General features: G+C 39.1%; 1 protein-coding gene across 3 annotated transcripts in view; it reads right to left on the bottom strand.

The window, feature by feature from the left end:
* Positions 1 to 12,533, bottom strand: part of LNO1 (Nuclear pore complex protein) — a 92,161-nt gene extending 79,628 nt beyond the window's left edge. For 2 of the 3 annotated variants that reach the window (XM_089138895.1, XM_089138897.1), the window contains exons 1-3: positions 12,259 to 12,533; positions 11,773 to 12,016; positions 11,472 to 11,680 (exon numbers count right to left, since the gene is read on the bottom strand). In XM_089138895.1, coding sequence (XP_088995021.1) covers positions 11,472 to 11,680; positions 11,773 to 11,989 — 426 coding nt within the window. In that variant the 5' untranslated portion in view covers positions 11,990 to 12,016; positions 12,259 to 12,533. Of the gene's footprint in view, positions 1 to 11,471; positions 11,681 to 11,772; positions 12,201 to 12,258 lie in introns of those variants that run through there. The other variant, XM_089138896.1, reaches the window with a different exon arrangement.
* Positions 12,534 to 18,751: the final 6,218 nt, after the last annotated feature.

Below are 18,751 nucleotides of genomic sequence, written 5' to 3'. Positions count from 1 at the left end.
AGAAGTCATATCCCGGTTAACCCTAACTGTACCCTTTGTTGGAACTGCACTGAGGACCTTAAGCACCTACTCTTCTTATGCCCCTTCTCCCGATTTCTTTGGGAAAAAGCCCTTGCTTCCATTTGGCCTAGGTCAAGGCGCTCTTATGGCTTTGCTCGAGATTGGGCCTAGTGTTTGAGAGTCTTCTTGGGCTCCTCCATTTGTGACCGAGTTGGCAAGTTAGTGTTTGTGCGATTTCACCACTTATGGTGGGAGCGAAATCTTAGGCGATGGTCCTCCAAATCTCAATCCATTGACATGATCTGGAAGGCCATCTGCTTTGAGGTCTCATCTAGACTTCTCCATATTCCCCATCCCCCGGTCTCAAACTCTCTCAGGAATAGTCTTATTGTTAGTTCCTGGAGTCTCGCCTCCTCCATTAAGCCTTCCTCTTGATAAGCTGGCTTCCCCCCTCCCTCTCTCCCTTTGTATTATTGGCGTTGTTGTCTTTAATATATTTCTTTATTCATCCAAAAAAAAAAGGATAACTACAAGAGAAAGTATTAGACGAATCGAGTTCAATCTGGCTACAGGTGAGAAGGTCTCAAAGTAATCAACACCATAGGTTTAAGCGTATCCTTTGGCAACCGAACATGCTTTAAACCTCTTAACATGGCTATCAGAGTGGTACTTAATACTAAACACCCAACGACAATTAACCACATCTTTACTAGGAGATAAATTCATAAATCAACCAAACTCTACCTATTACTTAAGGTCAAAGCATGCATCTCCACATCTATGGCAGTTTTCAAGTCAAGGTTTTCGAAAACCACAAAGCGATGAGAGGGGATAATGAAGGTGGAAAGGGGCATAGCACAATCGATCACAAAAGGTGGAAGGTGAGATAAAGATACAAAATGGTCAATGGTATAAACAACATTAGAAAGATGGGTGCAAGAACTTTTACCTTTACAAAGAGCCACAGGTAAGTTATCTAAAAGCAAAGAGGTAGGAGCTTCATTTGAGGAAGACGATGGTGCAGGGAGTGGACGAGAGACTATAGGTGCTGGATTGTAGTGCTCGTCGTACACTGCCTCTAAAATACCTATAAAGGAGGGAATGCCGGAATAGATATTAAAGAGGGGATGAGGGTGGGGTTCGTCTAGAGGATCCCCAAAGCGAGGGAAATATGGTTGTGTTTTCAAAGAAGGTTCCATCAGCATTGAGTAAGTAATATGGATAAGAGGATCATAACATCAGTATCCCTTTTTGTGTGCCAGAATACCCTACAAAAACACACTTGGTGTTGGTCGAACCAGGGAAAAGTTTGTCAAGGACAAGCTGCAAATTATTGACAAAACAAACAGAACCAAAAACCAACTGCTGTAGGGGAAATGGAGATAGGGTGGGAAAGGCCACAGAAAATGGGGATTCATTTAGAAAGCATTGTACAAGGCATTATGTTAATAGGTAACAAGCAGTCAACACACCATCATACCAATACTGTTTGGGAACATGCATATGAAACTTGAGGGCCTGAGTAACCTTAAGGAGGTGGCAGTTTTCCAGTTAAAAGTCACCACTTTGCTGAGGGGTATAAGTACAGCTAGTTTGATGAATTATCCCATTTGCAGCACAAGAAACAGGAAATATCACATAGAACATATTTTAAGGCACTACTAGAACGAAACTTATGCAAACCAAATTTTAGTGTTTAGTTGTTTGGATATTGACCTAGAATCAAGCTCACTCCAGGATCCACTTTCCTGAGAAATAGGGCTGAAAAAAACTCCGGTTGATGGTCTTTGGATGGTTTAAGGATTTGTAAGGGTTAGGCTAGGCCTAGGATGGTTTTGGCCAGATTTAGGGATCTAGAATTCTAGGTTTAGAGGCGTGTAACTTTGCTGTAATGATAGTTTCAGATCTGAACTTATAACAAGGGGGTTTTAAGCAGTTCTAGGGCTTAAATGAAGGATACTAGGATTCGGCTAGGTAAGGACACCAGGGTTTCAGTCAGGGGTTGGGGCCTTGTTTACATCAGGTGGTATTTACCTAACTCACATGCTTCACCAAGTTTGGGCAAAAACTTAAATGAAGGAAATAACAACTGTAAGTAAGACAAGATAAATGGCCTATCCTACAGTACCACTGAAAATGTGAAATGGCTCTAGTAGAAATAGCAGGAGCAGAGTATGTGGGAGCAACATAGTCTAGGTAGTACAGTCCATCCTTCTCATACTCTCCACCAACCGTCGTCCTGGTGTGAAGGTCCTGAAAAGCATAAAATATAGGGGTAAAAGATATAGAGCAGTTAAGAGTTTTAGCAAAGGTCCTGAAAAGCATAAGATATAGGGGGAAAAGTTATAGAGCAGTTTAGAGTTTGAGCTAGTTGACTAACATATAACAAATTTTAAGGAAACTCAAATGTAAAACTAACGACAATGTAGGAGAAGGTGTAGGAGATGCTTCAAAATTTTCCAGAATTGGATTCCAGAGTGGAAGAAGTACTTGTATGGGATACTATTGCAGCAAAAGCCGCGAAATCAATGATCCAAGGCGAAGATGTAGAGGTAAAGGAAGGAGCACTTGTATGGGATACTATTGCAGCAAACACAGAGGGTCCATGTCTGGTGGAAGTGGATTCTTCAATTTGCTATAAGCGATGCATGAGTTGGCTCACATCATCAAGCGGAATTTTGGAAATATATCCTGATGCAGAATTAGGTACTGTCAATGGGATGGACTATGTCAACACCACCATCAAACATAGCATGATTAGCTAATTGATAAGTCCACCCAGGTTCCCCATGTTTTGCCTAACAATTTTTCACATTGTCAGGAGCAAGGTTCTAAATTTAATGAAATTTCACCGAAATTTTGCCATCTCGGTGCTCAGCTAAATGAAACACAAGGCAAAGTCAAAAAGTTTGAGATTTCGCGAGATTTTGCCCAACAGTTGAGATTTCCCTAAAATCCCACCCATAAGAGGCAGTCATGGTTCGAAATTCCGCTCATTTTGGCAAATCTTGAGCTTGCCCCCCATAGCTTATCTCTCCTGCTCTTAAGTGATTCTTGCACTATTTGAGTCAATCTTTAACATCTACCACTTGTTTTGAGTGGTTCTTGCCAACAAACGCGTGGATCTAGCGGTGTTTCACTCAAATCTTGGAGTTTTTCATCTCAAATGTAATCATACTTCTCCATAGATTTTTACAAAATGCATAACAGAATGCTGCCAGATGGGTCTGGATTCAATATATGTGGAACATAATTGGCCAATCTATGAACTCATGGTGTTGAAAAAAAAATTCGCAAATTGGATTATTTATTTACTTTCAGGTGTCAAAAAAATCTATTTTCCTACACACAAAAATGCCAAAGATATACATGATAAATGCCTTGTATGGTGATTGAATAAATATGTTGAACTCCATAGGCCGATCTACGGACTCACCCAGAGTTGAAATATTTTTCCACCCAATAAATAATTATTTTATTTTTTAAAATTTTTTAAAATATTTATACAAAATATAAATAATTATGAAAAAATAGGGAAAAAGGTTTTGAAAATTATAGAAAAATATCGAATGGCTCTCTAAGTGTTCTTCAAGTGTTGTCCATATGTTTTCATTGCCGGTTTTGGCATAGGCAGCCAATTTTCTTGCCGAAAAATTTTAAAAATTTATTTTACATTTTAAAAAAATACATGGACAAGGAAAAATTACTAGCTAGGTACATGATTGTCTCTTTGTTTGGAAAAAATTATTTTGATGTTGTTCAATGACTCATGCAGTCATTTTGTATGCAACAGTGATCATGGCTGGGAGTCAAAGGCAAGGTAAATCACAGGGGGGCGTGGTTCACAACAAAGGCAAGGGGAGATTGAAGAGTATCCACAGAGGCAGGGAGAGGGTGGAGAGCAAGCATAGGCACAAGCACAGACAGCTACCCCTGCTCCTAACGGAGGGATGGACCCTATATAGTAGTATTGCACGGTGGTAGACAATAATAAACCCAAGATAGTGTAATTTCTGTAATTTATGCAGCAAGATGTTTTTGAAAGGTAGCATTAGTAGGTTCAACGCATCCCTCACCAAGAGTTCGAAGGACATTATAACATGCGCGAAGGTGTCAACAAAGGTATTTAAGGCAGTGAGAGAGTTATAGAAGAGGGCAAGGAAAAAGAAAGCAAATAAGAAGAGAGTGGCCAAAGCACTTGATGAGGTGGTCACGGGGTCTTCAGCAAACCGCGTTAATTTGGATGGTGATAAGGATGTTGACCCCATCAATGTACAAAAAGAGGACAAGGCCAAGGAGATGAGGCGTGCAATGGCAAAGAGAAAGGGATTACTCACGCAGGAGTAGGAGAGGGCCAGAGCTTGAGCTACAGAAGTTGGTCCCTCCAAAGCTGCAGGAGCTGGAGCATCTAGATCTGGACCATCTAGTTAAGGGGCAAGGGGTGGCGTTTGGGCATGTTCACGCGGTCACAAAGTTAGAGGGGCTGCTCCTCCATCAACAGGTTATCCACAACAACAGGACCTGCTAATAGAGGCAAATCCTGGTGTTTTCAGGAAGAAGGGGACAAAATGAATGTTGCACAACACCATTCTAGCCAACACAGCATAGGGCCCCTATTATACGAATATAACAAACATCTTTGCAGAGGCAAGTCCTGGATAAACTGGCCCCACCCAGCATAAGATTATAAACACATACCCGACATAGATCTTAGTGTTCTCTTGCATCATGTACACATTCACATTGGTTAAAATTCATGTTCCAGACATCCAATTCACCCGCATACAATCGGGCATGTAAAAATCAAGAAAACCACTTTGGGTTAGGTTTTAGGCAAACAAAACACTCCCGGTGTGTTTATTGACCTCAAATTAGGCTAGACACCGAAAACCAAGCCAAAACAACCCCAAAAACCCAATGAGATGAGGAGTCCAAATCTCTCCCCAAAACAAAATTCCAAAATTTTGGCTCGGTCATTGTGGTAGGTACCGAGACGACCGATATGGCATAAATTTTGCACTGTGGTTGCGAGGCAAAATCTACATGCTATCTACCATGATCATTAGATGAATGACCTCCCTCTGATCCACAACAACGACGCAAGAGGTGGTGAATGCTGAATTACTTCTTGTGTCTACAGTCGATGGGTTAGAGTCTCTTGAAGATACAATGCATTGGAGACAAGAGAAGACATCACTCAAAGTAGACATACTTTCTCCAGCTAATAGGTGTCCCTTTATATGCTTGAGTTCAGAATCTAGGCGAATAAGAAATTGAGAAACAAAAAATTCATTGTGTTGAGTCTTATGTTTCTCAATGTCAGTGATAATGGGCTGAAAAATATTCAACTCTTTCATTAGCCTTAACAGGAGCTGTAGTAGTCTTGTAAGGATTTTCCTGATTGCTGGAACTAAAACAGTTTCTCATAAATGTATAGATCCAACTCATGTTTTTTTCTTGGGAATATGTCTTCTTCAAATCATCCCATATCCAATTTGTGGTAAGAGTGAAACACAATGTTGGCTGCAATTTGTAGTTCCATGCTATTCCGTAACCAAATTTTTAATGGCATTATCCCCAAAACAGGCATCATAGCTTTTGTCTTTTGTTGAAGGGGGTGCAGCCTCAAAGAATGACAGTTTATCCTTGGCCAAGATATAGACCCGTACAGCTCAGGCCCATGGAAGATAACTGGGGCTGCCCTTAAGTTTAGTAGACATCATTTGAATATCAAGCTGTTCAGGATAGGGTGTTTGTAGCATTGTCAAGAGAAGCTTCAGTAGCCATTATGGTGTACTTCAAAGTTCAGACCTAAAAAGAACGGCAGCAATAGGGCAACAATGGTAGCAACTTATACCAACTGGACAGATCTTAAGCCAGACCGCTGAGCACATTAATATGTGAATCTTAAAGCAAAAAGCATGCATTTTACATACTAAGAAAAAAGCTACCTTGGGTTTTTATTGTTGTTTGCAGCTTTTGGGATTTTTTTGGGGACCTTAGAGAATATCAAGGATTTTTGGATGTGATACATGCAATTTTATATAAACCAAAGGAAAGGATCTTGGAGTAACCCTAATTTTAGGGAGATAATACACATCTTAAAACCCCAAAATCTAGGTTACATCAATTTGGTAGCAGACCTAGACAAACCAGCAGCACCTAGAGCAGATCCACAGACGAGAAGAAGTACCCCCTCCTCCACCCCCATGGTTAAGTTCCCACAGAGACTTTCACCCTTGTGGAGAAGCCAATAGAGATCACATAAATTATAAACTGGGATAAAGGGTACAGAAGCAAGGATGATCATATCAGCACATTAAGGTATGAGAATCCATTGTATGATAGACTTGTAGGTGAAGAAAGGCTTCTTCACCCCTCATCACTCACTGCCCACTCCAGAGGAGGTCATCAGAAAACACTACTTTGCTGACGACGATCAAGGGTCACACAACAATCAGAGTACTGGACATAAGAGGGATCCGCCACTCACCAATTCACCCACAAAATTTTTACACCCTCCTAGGACAGACTACAAAGAACATACTACACCAATGACAGCAACTCTAGCTACTACAAGAAGGGCCACTCTGCCAGGGAATACCCTCAAAGAAGGGGAGGAGTTGATTTCAAAACCCACTAACCAGCTCTTGAAGGAGTCCGTTGTCCACCCCTACAAGTAGCCCCAGAAGACTTGAAGCCCTGGATGACTTCAATGAGTCTGCTTAGGTGGTGAAAGATAAGGACCTATTGCCCATGCCTACTGAAGCAATGTCAACAGAGCTCGATAAGGACCACTTCGCTCAAACAATGAAGGATCAAGAGCTCACTCAAGCACTAGAAGACAAGGTCAAGTAAACTGAAGAAGGTGCTACAACACATTATAGGGTGAAGATCAAAGCCACAAATCCTATCAAAGATGAGCCTACAAAAGACTCCGAGGACACAGCCGCTGATTCTGAGTATGAGTATACTGACTTTGTCATGCCGCCTTGGTTCTTTGAAGCCAAGACTCCCTGACTCAAAGATTACATTCCTCATCTTATCCCTTTGCCAAAGTTTTGTCTTAGAGCAGTACTAGCAACAACACAACTGCTACTTCTTCCCCATTGCAAGATAAGAGGACAAGTTCACACTGAGCATCCCAGAGAATTGATCAAACCGCATATGATAGGCACAGGAGAATTGATGTAAGCATGGCCAACCCCAAGGAATAGGCTTATTGTTGTCTCTTGGGGTCTTAGTTCTTCGTTTCGGTCTTCTGCTTGAAGGTCTTGTTCTCTTGTTTCTTTTAATATAATTATTTATTCATCCAATAAAAAAAGAAAAAAGAGACCCAACAAAATTGTCCCAAAAAGGGCTTGCCAGTGTCCTACTATCCCACCAGCAACCCAGAGAATCTCAGCCAACAACAGGGGTATTTTGATAATTTTGGTCAATTTCGTGGTGTCCTAGGTCTGGGTCCCATAGAGTCCAGAATGTTGTTTGGACCTTAGATATAATTTTTATTTTGTTTTTCTGATTAGTATTTTGCCATTTATACAAGACTCCTACTTTAGGTGAGATCCTAAAGATGTTGAGATCCCACAATCTGAGTCCACTTTAATCTCCTTATTTTTAGGACTCCATATCGACTCTTAGAATTTGGATTGGACTCCTCTAGAGTTAGTTATGGAGTTTGCTTGTTTGAGTCAAAGTCTTAGTCAAAAGTAGGTGAGTAGCAGTTGAGTTGGTTTTGGATACACCAACTAGAGCTCTAGTCGGTTTACCCACTCAAAGTCCTTTTCTATTTCTTATTTGAGGCTATAAATAAAGCCTTGCAGCGATGAATCTTCAAGTTAAATCGAATGACATTAAATCTAAGTTTGAAGGCAAGTCAAGTGTGGCTTCTTAGGAAAATCCACAAAGGTTGTGTGAGATCTCTTTCTTCAATTTCAACAAGTGTTCTTCAATCCCAATAGCAATTCAACTATAACACCAGCACTTTAACCATCTCCAAGTAAGTGAACATCATCCCCAACCCCATTCCTAGCCTTTCCTCTTCTTTCCTCATCCATCCCACCCTTTCTCTATATTTTCTTGAATTTTTATTAAATTTTGGACTTTTTTTGAGAGCCAAATTTCAAGGTCACACCTACACCAATCTAACCATTAGATCTGTCCCAAACATTAGGAGCCTTATCCCCCCAACCCTAGTGACCTTAGATCCCAATTTGACACCATTTTGACCGTCCGATTTCAAGATATAATTATTTTCTTCGATTTTCGTACTTCCCAAGACCTAAAAAAGAACTTTAATATCTTTCAATTTAGCCATCCAACCACCCCCCCCCCCCAAAAAAAAAAAATTTGGGGAAATCATATCCCTAGATTATTACTTACATTCCTTCCAAGTCTCAATTCACCCAAAACCTATAGACCCAATTTCCCATCTCAAGGAATTTATCCCATATCTCCCATGGGATAGGTTTCGTATTCTTAAGATCCATAAAAACACATCCAACTACAAATAATTAACTTAACCTTTTCCCTATGGTGTTATCCTTTCACAACCCTATCACATAGGAACCCCATATATTTCCCCCAAAACCCTAAAATATCACAATCAGACCCATCCCACATAGATTTGTTAAAATCTTCAATTCCCTAGGTTGGTTCCTTATTTACTGGTTCACAAAAAGAGAGGACCCGGGAGTAATGCTAATTTTAGGGAGATAATTACACATCTATCAACCCTAAAATTCAGGTTACATCAGGCAGTGATGGGGAATAGGGGTGAGGGGGGGAGGGGGGGAGGGAACGAAAGAATTAGAGTTAGGGGAAGAGGAGAAAGTGCGATAAGGGTAGGGTTGAAGAAGAAAGCGGGTGTTGTTTCTAGGGCTGTATAGGTGATAGGGGTAGGGGAATGGGGAGTAGAAGAACTAGGGTTAGGAGGGGAAGGAGAGGGGTTGTCGTAGGCTAGGAGAAGGGAGAAAGGGAAGTATGCAATGGAGAAGAGAGAAGTGGAAGGGTAGAAGCAAGGATAGGGTTTGAATACTTACTTGTAGAGGGGAGGGAACTTGAAAAACATGCAAAGCAAATAAGTAATACCAGCAGCCGCAGTCTTCCTCCTTGGAAACCTGACTCCAATCAATTCTGCTTCAAACCAAGTTTATTCAATAATTCATAAGCTGCCTTGTTCACAAGTAAAGGGCTTTATTTATAGCCTCACATGAAGGATTCATACTAAGACTCAAAATTAGAAAGCAAATCAAACTAGGACTTCTACTTCACTCATGATTCTCATTCTACTAAGGACTCACACTTATCTCAACTTAGGACAATTCCGATTACAAAACAAAAGCAGGACTAGTCTCCCCTTAGGACTTGGAGGACAACTCAAAAAATCCCTCTAAATAGGGCTCCTAACTAGACTAAGACTCTTTCATAACTTTAAAAAAATACTAAATCACATACCAACACAAAAGTAGAGTTGGACTCCTACTAACATGCTGAATCCAACTAACCCCAACTAGCCTTATCCAGAACAGTCCAGATTACCAAGATGCCCCAGATGTGATTTTCCTTCAGGTTTGTAGGGTACTGGGCAGCAATCCTAGGCCCTGTTTTGACACTTGGGGTTGCTGTGGGTCTTGTTCACATCAGTTAGTGTTAGTTTGGATTTCCTTTTGAATCAGTTGACGATCCTCCAAGAATAGACTGCAGCTAGAGTCCTGATGAGTTTGTTTCTTTCTTATCTTGGGTTTTATTTTAGTATGCAAAGGCTAGAAGCCTCCCCGACAATTTTAGTGAATGAAAGTTTGGCTTTTGTCTGGGTTTTGTGGTGATTTATTCACCCTCCCCTGCGTGATAAATTAGTAGAATTCCTGGGGGTGACTCTTGATTCATGTCTCTTTTTATCCTTTTTCTCTAATTCTTCCCTTGGTTGTCAGAAAGGTCACATTAATCTTTTCTATTTTATGGATACCTACTTTCCTACTTAAGTTTTCATTTAGTCATTCTGTTCACTGTGCCTCTTGTTCTTTTCCAGATTTGAATTCAGTAAATCATTAGTAAAGCTCTGTTTCAGAATACCAATTGTCACGACACAATATTATTCAATTCCTAGAAATCTTTCTCCAATTTTTTGTCAGTATTGAATCAGCTCTCTCAAGTTCCAATATTGATTGTTGTTAAGAGCAATCTCCTACTAAATACTAATATCAAAATTTGTTGTTGATAACTGCTGATTTTATCTTCGAATCTGTTGCTATCGGTTACTGTTCTGATCCTAGTTTGAAGTACTGTCACATGCAAATCAAGGTCACAAGGGCCAACCATGCCCAAAACAATCAGGGAATACCCTGGCAGGATTGGCTGGATGGTTCTCAGAACAGGTCACACTAATCTTTTCTATCTTGCGGATGCCTACTTTCCTACTTTCCTCCAGATTTGAATCCAGCAAATCATTAGTAAGCTCTGTTTCAGAATACCAACTGTCACGATGCAATTTTATTAAATTCCTAGAAATCTTTCTCCAACTTTCTGTAATCATCAGTATTGAATCAGCTCTCTCAAGTTCCAATATTGATTATTGTTAACACTCATCTCCTACTAAATACTAATATTAATATTGTGACCATGGCAATTGCTGACTTCATCTTTCAATCTGTTGCTATCGTCTATCAGTTACTGTTCTGATTTTAGTTTGCAGTACTGTTACATGCAAATCAAGGTCACGAGGGCCAACCATGCCCAAAACAATCAGGGGTAAGCCAGGTCAGGGAATACCCTAGCAGGATTGGCAGGATTGGGGGGGTATGTTAGGCTCTGCCAGGGCGAGGTTGGGCCTGTGTTCAGGTTAAGACCCATAGGGTTGGATTAGGCTTCAGAGCAGACATGGCAGGGTGAATTATTTGTACTCTCCAAATCTTATTTCTAACAAAATAAGTATGTGATTTGTATGCATCAGAGGACGAACTATGGAGATCAAAAAGCAAGTAGCATGGAAACATTAATTATGATGACAAACAAGACTCCACATGGAAAGCTTTAAGAAATTAGTATGGGTCAACACAGCTGTGACATGTAGGTATCTTCAAACAAGCTCTAAGGCATCGTCTGTTTGCAAGATAAAAATGGGTGAAAAAAATAAAAATGTGAGGCCCACTTCTGTGGGAAAACAGGAAATGAATGGTAAAAGGTTTTGTGAACAAAGTTGAAAACATGAGTCTCAATTTTATCATTTCCCTCCCTTCCCTTAAAGTCACACTACAAATGCGAGACTTTTAAAAGAGATGGCGCAGAGAAAGTGGAATGCCACAAACTTATTTTTCCACCACATTAAACCAAACAATCCAGAGTTCAAAATTTTGTGGACCCCACTTCAATTTCTTCAAACAAACAGTAACCTAGAGGAAGGATGACTAGAAAGACTAAGATTTGAACTTGAAACTCCGAAGAAATAGAGTTACACGGTAGACAACATTTACCTTGTTAAGAAGAGAATCAACCAAGAAAAATTGAACTACTCCATCCACAGTGACAGCAAGCGTTGAAGAGTCGGTAGATAATGCCAAAATGTAAACCTTGCCAACTGGAACATCTACAACACTGATGTCTTGGATACACGAACCCCTATTTTTCTCCTTTATTTCCTTCGCTGCCTCAATAACGTCCTTTGTCTTTGCAGCATAGAACCCTAGAACACAGCGCCCAAAATTACAATTGCCCGCATTGAACCCGGAAACGAAAACCGTAACAAAGTACAATATGAAACACAGGGAAACAAACCTTCATTGTGTGCGACGAAAATGGCTCCAAAATGTTCAGAGACGGCCAAAGGCCTTGTCGGAGGACTATTAACATCAAAATTGGTGTTCTGAGGCTTTATGGGAACAGATTCTCCAATCTTCTGAAAAATAAAATCCACAGTTGCTTTACAGTTGCCTTCCTTCTCTTCGTCTAGCTGAATAATATAACCTTCACGTTCATCTTTCGACGCCGCCATCAGAGTGTATGTGCTTTCTAGAGTAACCTGAAAAACTCAAAATCAGATTTCAAGAAAAAATAGACATAAAACCAATTCTCTCCTTTTGGAGTAAGAAGCTTCAAGCCGTTAAAGTTGGAGCTGTATTTGCTCTCCTCAGCTTGTCCACATCAGAACATAAATTGCAACAAGCACTTTGCTTGAGTTTAAGGGGGGAAAAGAATTGCACGGTAAAATAAACTAACCAAAAAAACAAACAAACAAAAAGAGATGGGAGATGAACTAAACACCTGGGATGGTTGGATGAGGAAGACGCCAAGGAGTCTCTTTCTCCAATCACATAAATCGACGGAAATTCCTTTTCTTTCCGAAGTGAGAGGAAGAGAGGCGCCTCGCTCAGTCGAGGCTTCCGCTCACTCGATTACAGGGGTGCACTACACTGGCAACGAGAGAGCTCAATAGAGCCGGACATAGACACCGGTAAAAGGAAAGTTGGGGTGTTCAGACTGAGTCGGTAGGAACACGTTATTGCTGTTTCGTGATGAGAAGGGGATTTTTGGGATTCAATATACAAAAAAATTGATGATCTAACCGAAAATGTTGCAATTTTAAATAACATTTTCCAGTGCCCATGCCAATTTTACATACCATTAGGAGGGATGTCAATTTGTAGTGCGATTAGGGATGTCAATTTGTAGTCCAAATCGCACTGGCCCATTATAGTCCAAATGGCCGTAACTAAACTTTAATGGGCTGTATATGGGCTGAGGGTGGTAGAGCCCGCACCAATCCCAACCCAAACCACAACCCATTATAACCCGTTTTACAATCTATTATATAGTTTAACATTAAATTAAATATTATTTGAATCATCATATTACCACTAGATAGTTGATATAGACTATCATAAATTTTGAGCATGAATTCAAATATCAAATAGTCATTCTACTATTTATAAGAGACAATTAAAATGATTAAATATTTAACCCAACAAAAAAAATTCAAATGATTAAATATTAATGTTCAATTGAATGTACAAAGTTTGTTTAAATTAAGTAAATATTTATCAAATGTTATGATGTTGATTAAATATGATTAGTTTATCGAGAGATATTTCTTTTGCATATCAACTAAATACCAACCCAAAAAATATATGGATTTTATAGAAGAGGGAAAAAATCAACATTCTCGCAAAACAATAACCCAATTTCATAGCATAAGTTTTTTTGATTTGAAGATTTGTTTCAGGACTATCCAGTGGAGCCTAAGGAATGAATTTGCAATTTCTACGTTACTACTTATTATTTGAGTTTTTTTTTTTTTTTTGATAAAACAAGAAAAGTGCATTAAGTTGAAGATTGGTAGCCGTTACAAATGCTAGATATTGTTCTATTACAATTATCCTCTAAAGTTGATGCCTTATATGCATGTTCCTCCAAAAGATTATGGAGCACCGGTTGCTGAAATGTTTTATAAACCATTGTTTTTGTTAACATTGCCAAGTCAAGCAGCATTGCTAGTCCTTGGAGATTCCATTTCTGCTTTGTAGGCCATGGTAGTAGTTCTGCAATATGTGGATTATTTGTCCATATTTCATCTATTGTTTGCCCTTCGCCCATAATTTCTGTAATTCCTTGTTGCATCCCCATAAGCATGGCCTCCAAGCTTGTACAATTCTTCTGTTTTCCAAAATTGATGTGCTGCAGGTGCCCATCTATATAAGCTCCGATGCTCCACCCCGTGGTTCCTAATTCATGGTTAAAAACCCCTGCACATAGGAAAATATTTTTGTTAGAATAGACTAATGTTGTACAACAATTTTTATGAATTTCATTACGATCATAAATTTGTGTGGTTTGTAATATGACATTTTCCTCCCTTTGTAAGTGTTAAGGCTTTTACCCATGTTTGAGTGTTCCTTATCACCCTCAACGGGTTCGGTGTTTTTTTATTAAACACATTTTCATTCATTTATTTCCAGATGAAATAGCATGATATGATGAACATGGAAAATAACTATCTACAGTTATCCTTTGTTAGTTGTGAACACATATTCTGACACCAGTTTAAAAAGGATATGTCATTCCATCTTTCGGTGCGTAGACCCAGCGGTCCAGCTGCGTGGACTCTCTTTCCCCATTCGCATGAAATGAAGATGTGCCACGTTGTTTCTTCCTCCTTCCCACATATTGCATAATATGATTGTGAGTGTGTCCATGCCGCAATTTTTTATCTTACCGGTAATCCTACATTCAATTAACGCCAGAAAAAAAATTTTAAAATTTTGGATGAATTGGTAATTTCCACATTTGGTCCCACCATTGTGCAAACTGGTAGTCATGGTTTGTGAATCGTAGTTTCAGCATTTCCCTATATGCCCTTTTTACCGAAAATTCTCCATTTGGGGAGATCAGTGTGGTCCACGTGTCTTCACAGTCTGATAGAGTTATTGTGAGATCTGAATTTGGCCACCCATTGTTCTGTTGATTATGTAGAGTAGAAGCCACCTCTTTCATCGTTGATTGTCGTGGCCATCTTAAGAAGTTGTGTTGTCTTGTTGAACTTTGTTGTTGATTGATTTCCCACGGGTCAAACCAGAACGAGGTTTTCTGCCCATTCCCTACTACTCTTCTCACCATTAATTTTAATAATGGTAAAATGCTTGTGATGCTGTTCCACACCCATGATCCTTTTTTTTTTCTTACTACCTTCGGATCAAAAATACTTTGGTTATTGAAGTATTTGGCTTTAAGAACTTGAACCCAAATTGCTTATGAACTTTAGAGAATTCGCCATCCTTGTTTGAGCAGTAATGCCGTATTGTAATCCTCCATTTTTTTGAATCCCATTCCTCCCATTTTTTTTGGCAAGCAAAATTTCCCCCATGCTATCAAATTCAGTTGTTTGCTTTTGCCTGGTTGCCCGTTCCAAAATCTTTGGCAAATTGTATCAATTTTCTTGCATGTAATTTTTGGGAACCTTAGAAATTGCATTTGATATAACGCCATTGATTGGATTGATGCTTACATTAATACCCCCCTTACTGCAAAAGATAAGTTAGTCGCCTTCCACATTGCCAGTTTATTTTTGATACGGTTTACCATAGTCTGAAGAGTTTTTGTTTTTGCCTTACAGTGCATCAGGTTGGAACCTAGATACATTGTTTTGCCCTTGATTTCAGAAACCTTTAAATTTGATAAAATAAGAGTCTTTTCATTGGTGGGGACATTCCGACTAAAAAAGACTCCGTTTTTTCAAAATTAATCTCTTGTCCTGTTAAGTCCATAAACAGTTCTAGGGCTGCTTTCATGGCCAGCACTTCCTCCGTTTCCGCCTTACAGAAGAGGAAAGTATCATCCGCAAAAAACAAATGTGAGATCTCCGGTGCCCCCCTAGCAATCTTAATTCCACTAAGCAATTTCAAAGATTTGTATTCATCAAGGAGGCGAGACAAAATCTCCATTATGAAAAGAAAAAGGTAGGGACTAAGGGGCAACCCTGTCTCAGTCCCCTTTCGCCCTTGAAACAGGAATGTGGAGACCCATTTAGTTTGACTGAGAAAGTTGGGGAGGAAATGAGCTCATTGATTAGCCTGCACCATTTTTCATCGAAACCTAAAAACTGGAAGAGCTTAATTAAAATTATTCTGTCAACTCTATCATAGGCTTTAGACATTTCCAACTTTAAGGCTATGTACCCTTTCTTGCTGCGAGTTTTTCGCATGTGACAGAAAATTTCATGGGTCACCATAATGTTGTCCATAATTTGTCGTTGGGCCACGAAAGCTCCTTGACAGGGTGAAATTAGAGAAGGTAAATGATCTTTCAATCTTTTTGCCAGGATTTTGGCGATGATTTTGTAGAACACATTACAGAGGCCGATGGGTCTATAATCAGACACAACCGTGGCATTTTCTTTTTTTGGGATAAAACACATGAGTGTATGGTTTACCCCAGTGGGTAAGACCTCATCAAAGAAGAAATTGGTAATGAATTTTTTTAAATAATTTTCTCACCCATTTTTTTCCACTCCACTTTTATTGTAGGTAGGAAAAAAATGGTGGGAAAAATAACATGTGGGCCCCATGTGTAGTGGGGTGAGGGAGAAGGAAATGAAATAAAAAGATTTTGTGGAAAAGTGATGGTGATGGGTCACACTTTTTATTTTTTCACAAAATCCCACAAAATTTGTGGGGTTTTAAAAAGTCTTGGGGTGGAAAAGTTGGGCTGCCACCTCACCAGCCAAATTTATTTCATTCAATGAAGTTGTCTCTCACTTTCCCACCCCAAGCAACTAAACAATATACATTTTTATGAAAAGTATGAAAAATAGAAAAAATTTGGTTTTTTTCAATAATTTTCCCACCTATTTTTTCCGACCCCACCTTTATTCCAGCAAATAAACGCAGCCTTATGCTGCATTGTTTGCAAATGTGGGGTGGGGAAAAAAAACATGTGGGTCCCATGTGTAGTGGGGTGAAGGAGAATAAAAATGATTTTGTAGAAAAGTTATAGTGGTGGGTCCCACTTTTTACTTTTCCAAACTTTCCTACAAAGTCCCACCAAATATGTGAGGTTTTAAAATGGCTTGGGGTGGGAAAGTTGGGTTGCCACATCACCAGACAAGTTTCCTTGATTCAAGGAAACTTGTCTATCACTTTCCTTCCCCAAGCAACCAAACAATCTACCATTTTGGGATTTAAGGATGTGTTTGTTTGCAAAGGTGGGGTGGGAAAAAAACATGTGGGCCCATGTGTAGTGGGTGAGGGAGAAGGAAAGGAAATTAAAGAGTTTTGTGGAAAAGTAGTAGTGGTGGGTCTCACTTTTTACTTTTCCTAACTTTCCCACAAAGTCCCACCAAATATGTGGGGTTTTTAAATGGCATGGGGTGGGAAAGTTGAGTTGCTACATCAGCAGACAAGTTTTCTTTATTCAAGAAAACTTGTCTCTCACTTTCCCACCCCAAGCAACCAAACAATCTACCATTTTGGGATTTAAGAGAAAAGTAACAAATCTACATTTTTTTCAAGAATTTTCCTACCCCACCTTTATTCCAGCAAACAAACGTAGCCTAAGGGAAAAATAAGAAATTGACACTTTTTTCAATAATTTCCCCACCCCTTTTTTCTCACCCACCTTTATTCCATAAAGCTACGTTTGTTTACAAAGGTGGGGTGGGAAAAAAAAAAAAACATGTGGGCCCCATGTGTAATGGAGTGAGAGAGAAGGAAAGTAAAGGAAATGGTTTTGTGGAGTAAGTAATAGTAGTAGGTCCCACTTTTTACTTTTCCAAACTTTTCTACAAAATTCTACTAAATTTGTGGGTTTTAAAAGGAATCACATCCTCTGTAATTCCTTTCCCTACTATTCCCTGTGATTCCCTCATAGGATTGTGACATGTGGCATTTAAATAATCCAATGATTATCAAATTTAAACTAAATTTGAATTTTATTTAAACCCACCCACAAATTTTTATTTTTATTTTTTTTGAACTGAGGTTCATCTCGAGCCAGCTTGCGCGCACCACGATTTACTTCCTCAGGGTGTGAGCTTTTATATTAATGTCCCGAGTGGGTGCGAACCCAAGACCTCCCCTATGGAAGTTAACCCACCCACAAACCCACAAATTTGAATTTTATTTAAACTCTAGTTTATTTGGTAACATTTGGATTACTTAAATGCCACGTGGCACAATCCTATGAATGAATTGCAGGGAATTGTAAGAAAAGGAATTACAGAGGATGTGAATCCGTTTTAAAATAGTTTGGCGTGGGAAAGTTGGGCTTCCACAACACCAGACAAGTTTCATTGATTCAAAGAAGCTTGTCTCTCACTTTCCCACCCTAAGCAACCAAACAATCTACAGTTTTGGGATTTAAGGAAAAAGTAAGAAATCTACACTTTTTTCAATAATTTTCCCACCCCACTTTTATTCCATCAAACAAACGCAGCCTTATTTTATTTATCACACTAAAAAGTGAAAGCCATGTTGAGCTTGATTAGAAATAAAGAGTTTTTGTCCCACATCGGACAAGTAAACAAATAAAGAATAAAACCCATATACAAGGAAGTCCAAGCCTCTAATTTTATCAATCCAAATCTATATCAATACATGTTAATCACTTTATTTGACTCTGGTTTAATTTATTTGTTTCTTCTATTTTTTAGGAGATGTAAGGTGTGAATCATGTATGCTAAGCAGGGTGTTTTAAATATGTAGGATGTGAGAGAGAGTTATCATTGTGATTGTAAAACTTCTCTTATAGTGATATTTTCTCTAGTTGTCTATGACAACAACCATGCTTTTTCATCGGTTTTGAGTTTCCCACATAAATTCTTATTATTTTTATTTTTCTTCTTCGTGTTTGTGCATATGTTCCCAACAAGTGGCACCAGAGTGAGGTTCATTGGATTTGTTGTCGGAGATGTACAGAGACCCAACAAGGAGAATGTCAAAGTCACACCCCACCCGACCGAATCGGATCCGCCCCGACAACCCGTGGGTGTGATCCACAACCACAATACCTCAATTACACTATTAGTACTAATTAAGACACGCAATTCCATAATCAATAGCAAAATTAACATTTTAATAATTAATTAAGGAAAGTAAAGGTTCCAAAATCCAAATAATGAGTATTGAACAAATCCAATAGGAAAGTGTTAGCGGAAGCAAAAATAACAAAAATGTTTCATTATGGTTTGCTATTGTCATTCAGCTTATTAGGGTATTATTATTCAAGTTTATCAATGAAATGAGTTATAAGACCCTCCTTCATTGCC

Source organism: Hakea prostrata, chromosome 10 (genome assembly GCF_041222555.1).
Source record: "Hakea prostrata isolate BN-2017 chromosome 10, UWA_Hpros_2, whole genome shotgun sequence".
NCBI lineage: Eukaryota > Viridiplantae > Streptophyta > Magnoliopsida > Proteales > Proteaceae > Hakea > Hakea prostrata.
This window is presented reverse-complemented; position numbering and strand designations above follow the sequence as displayed.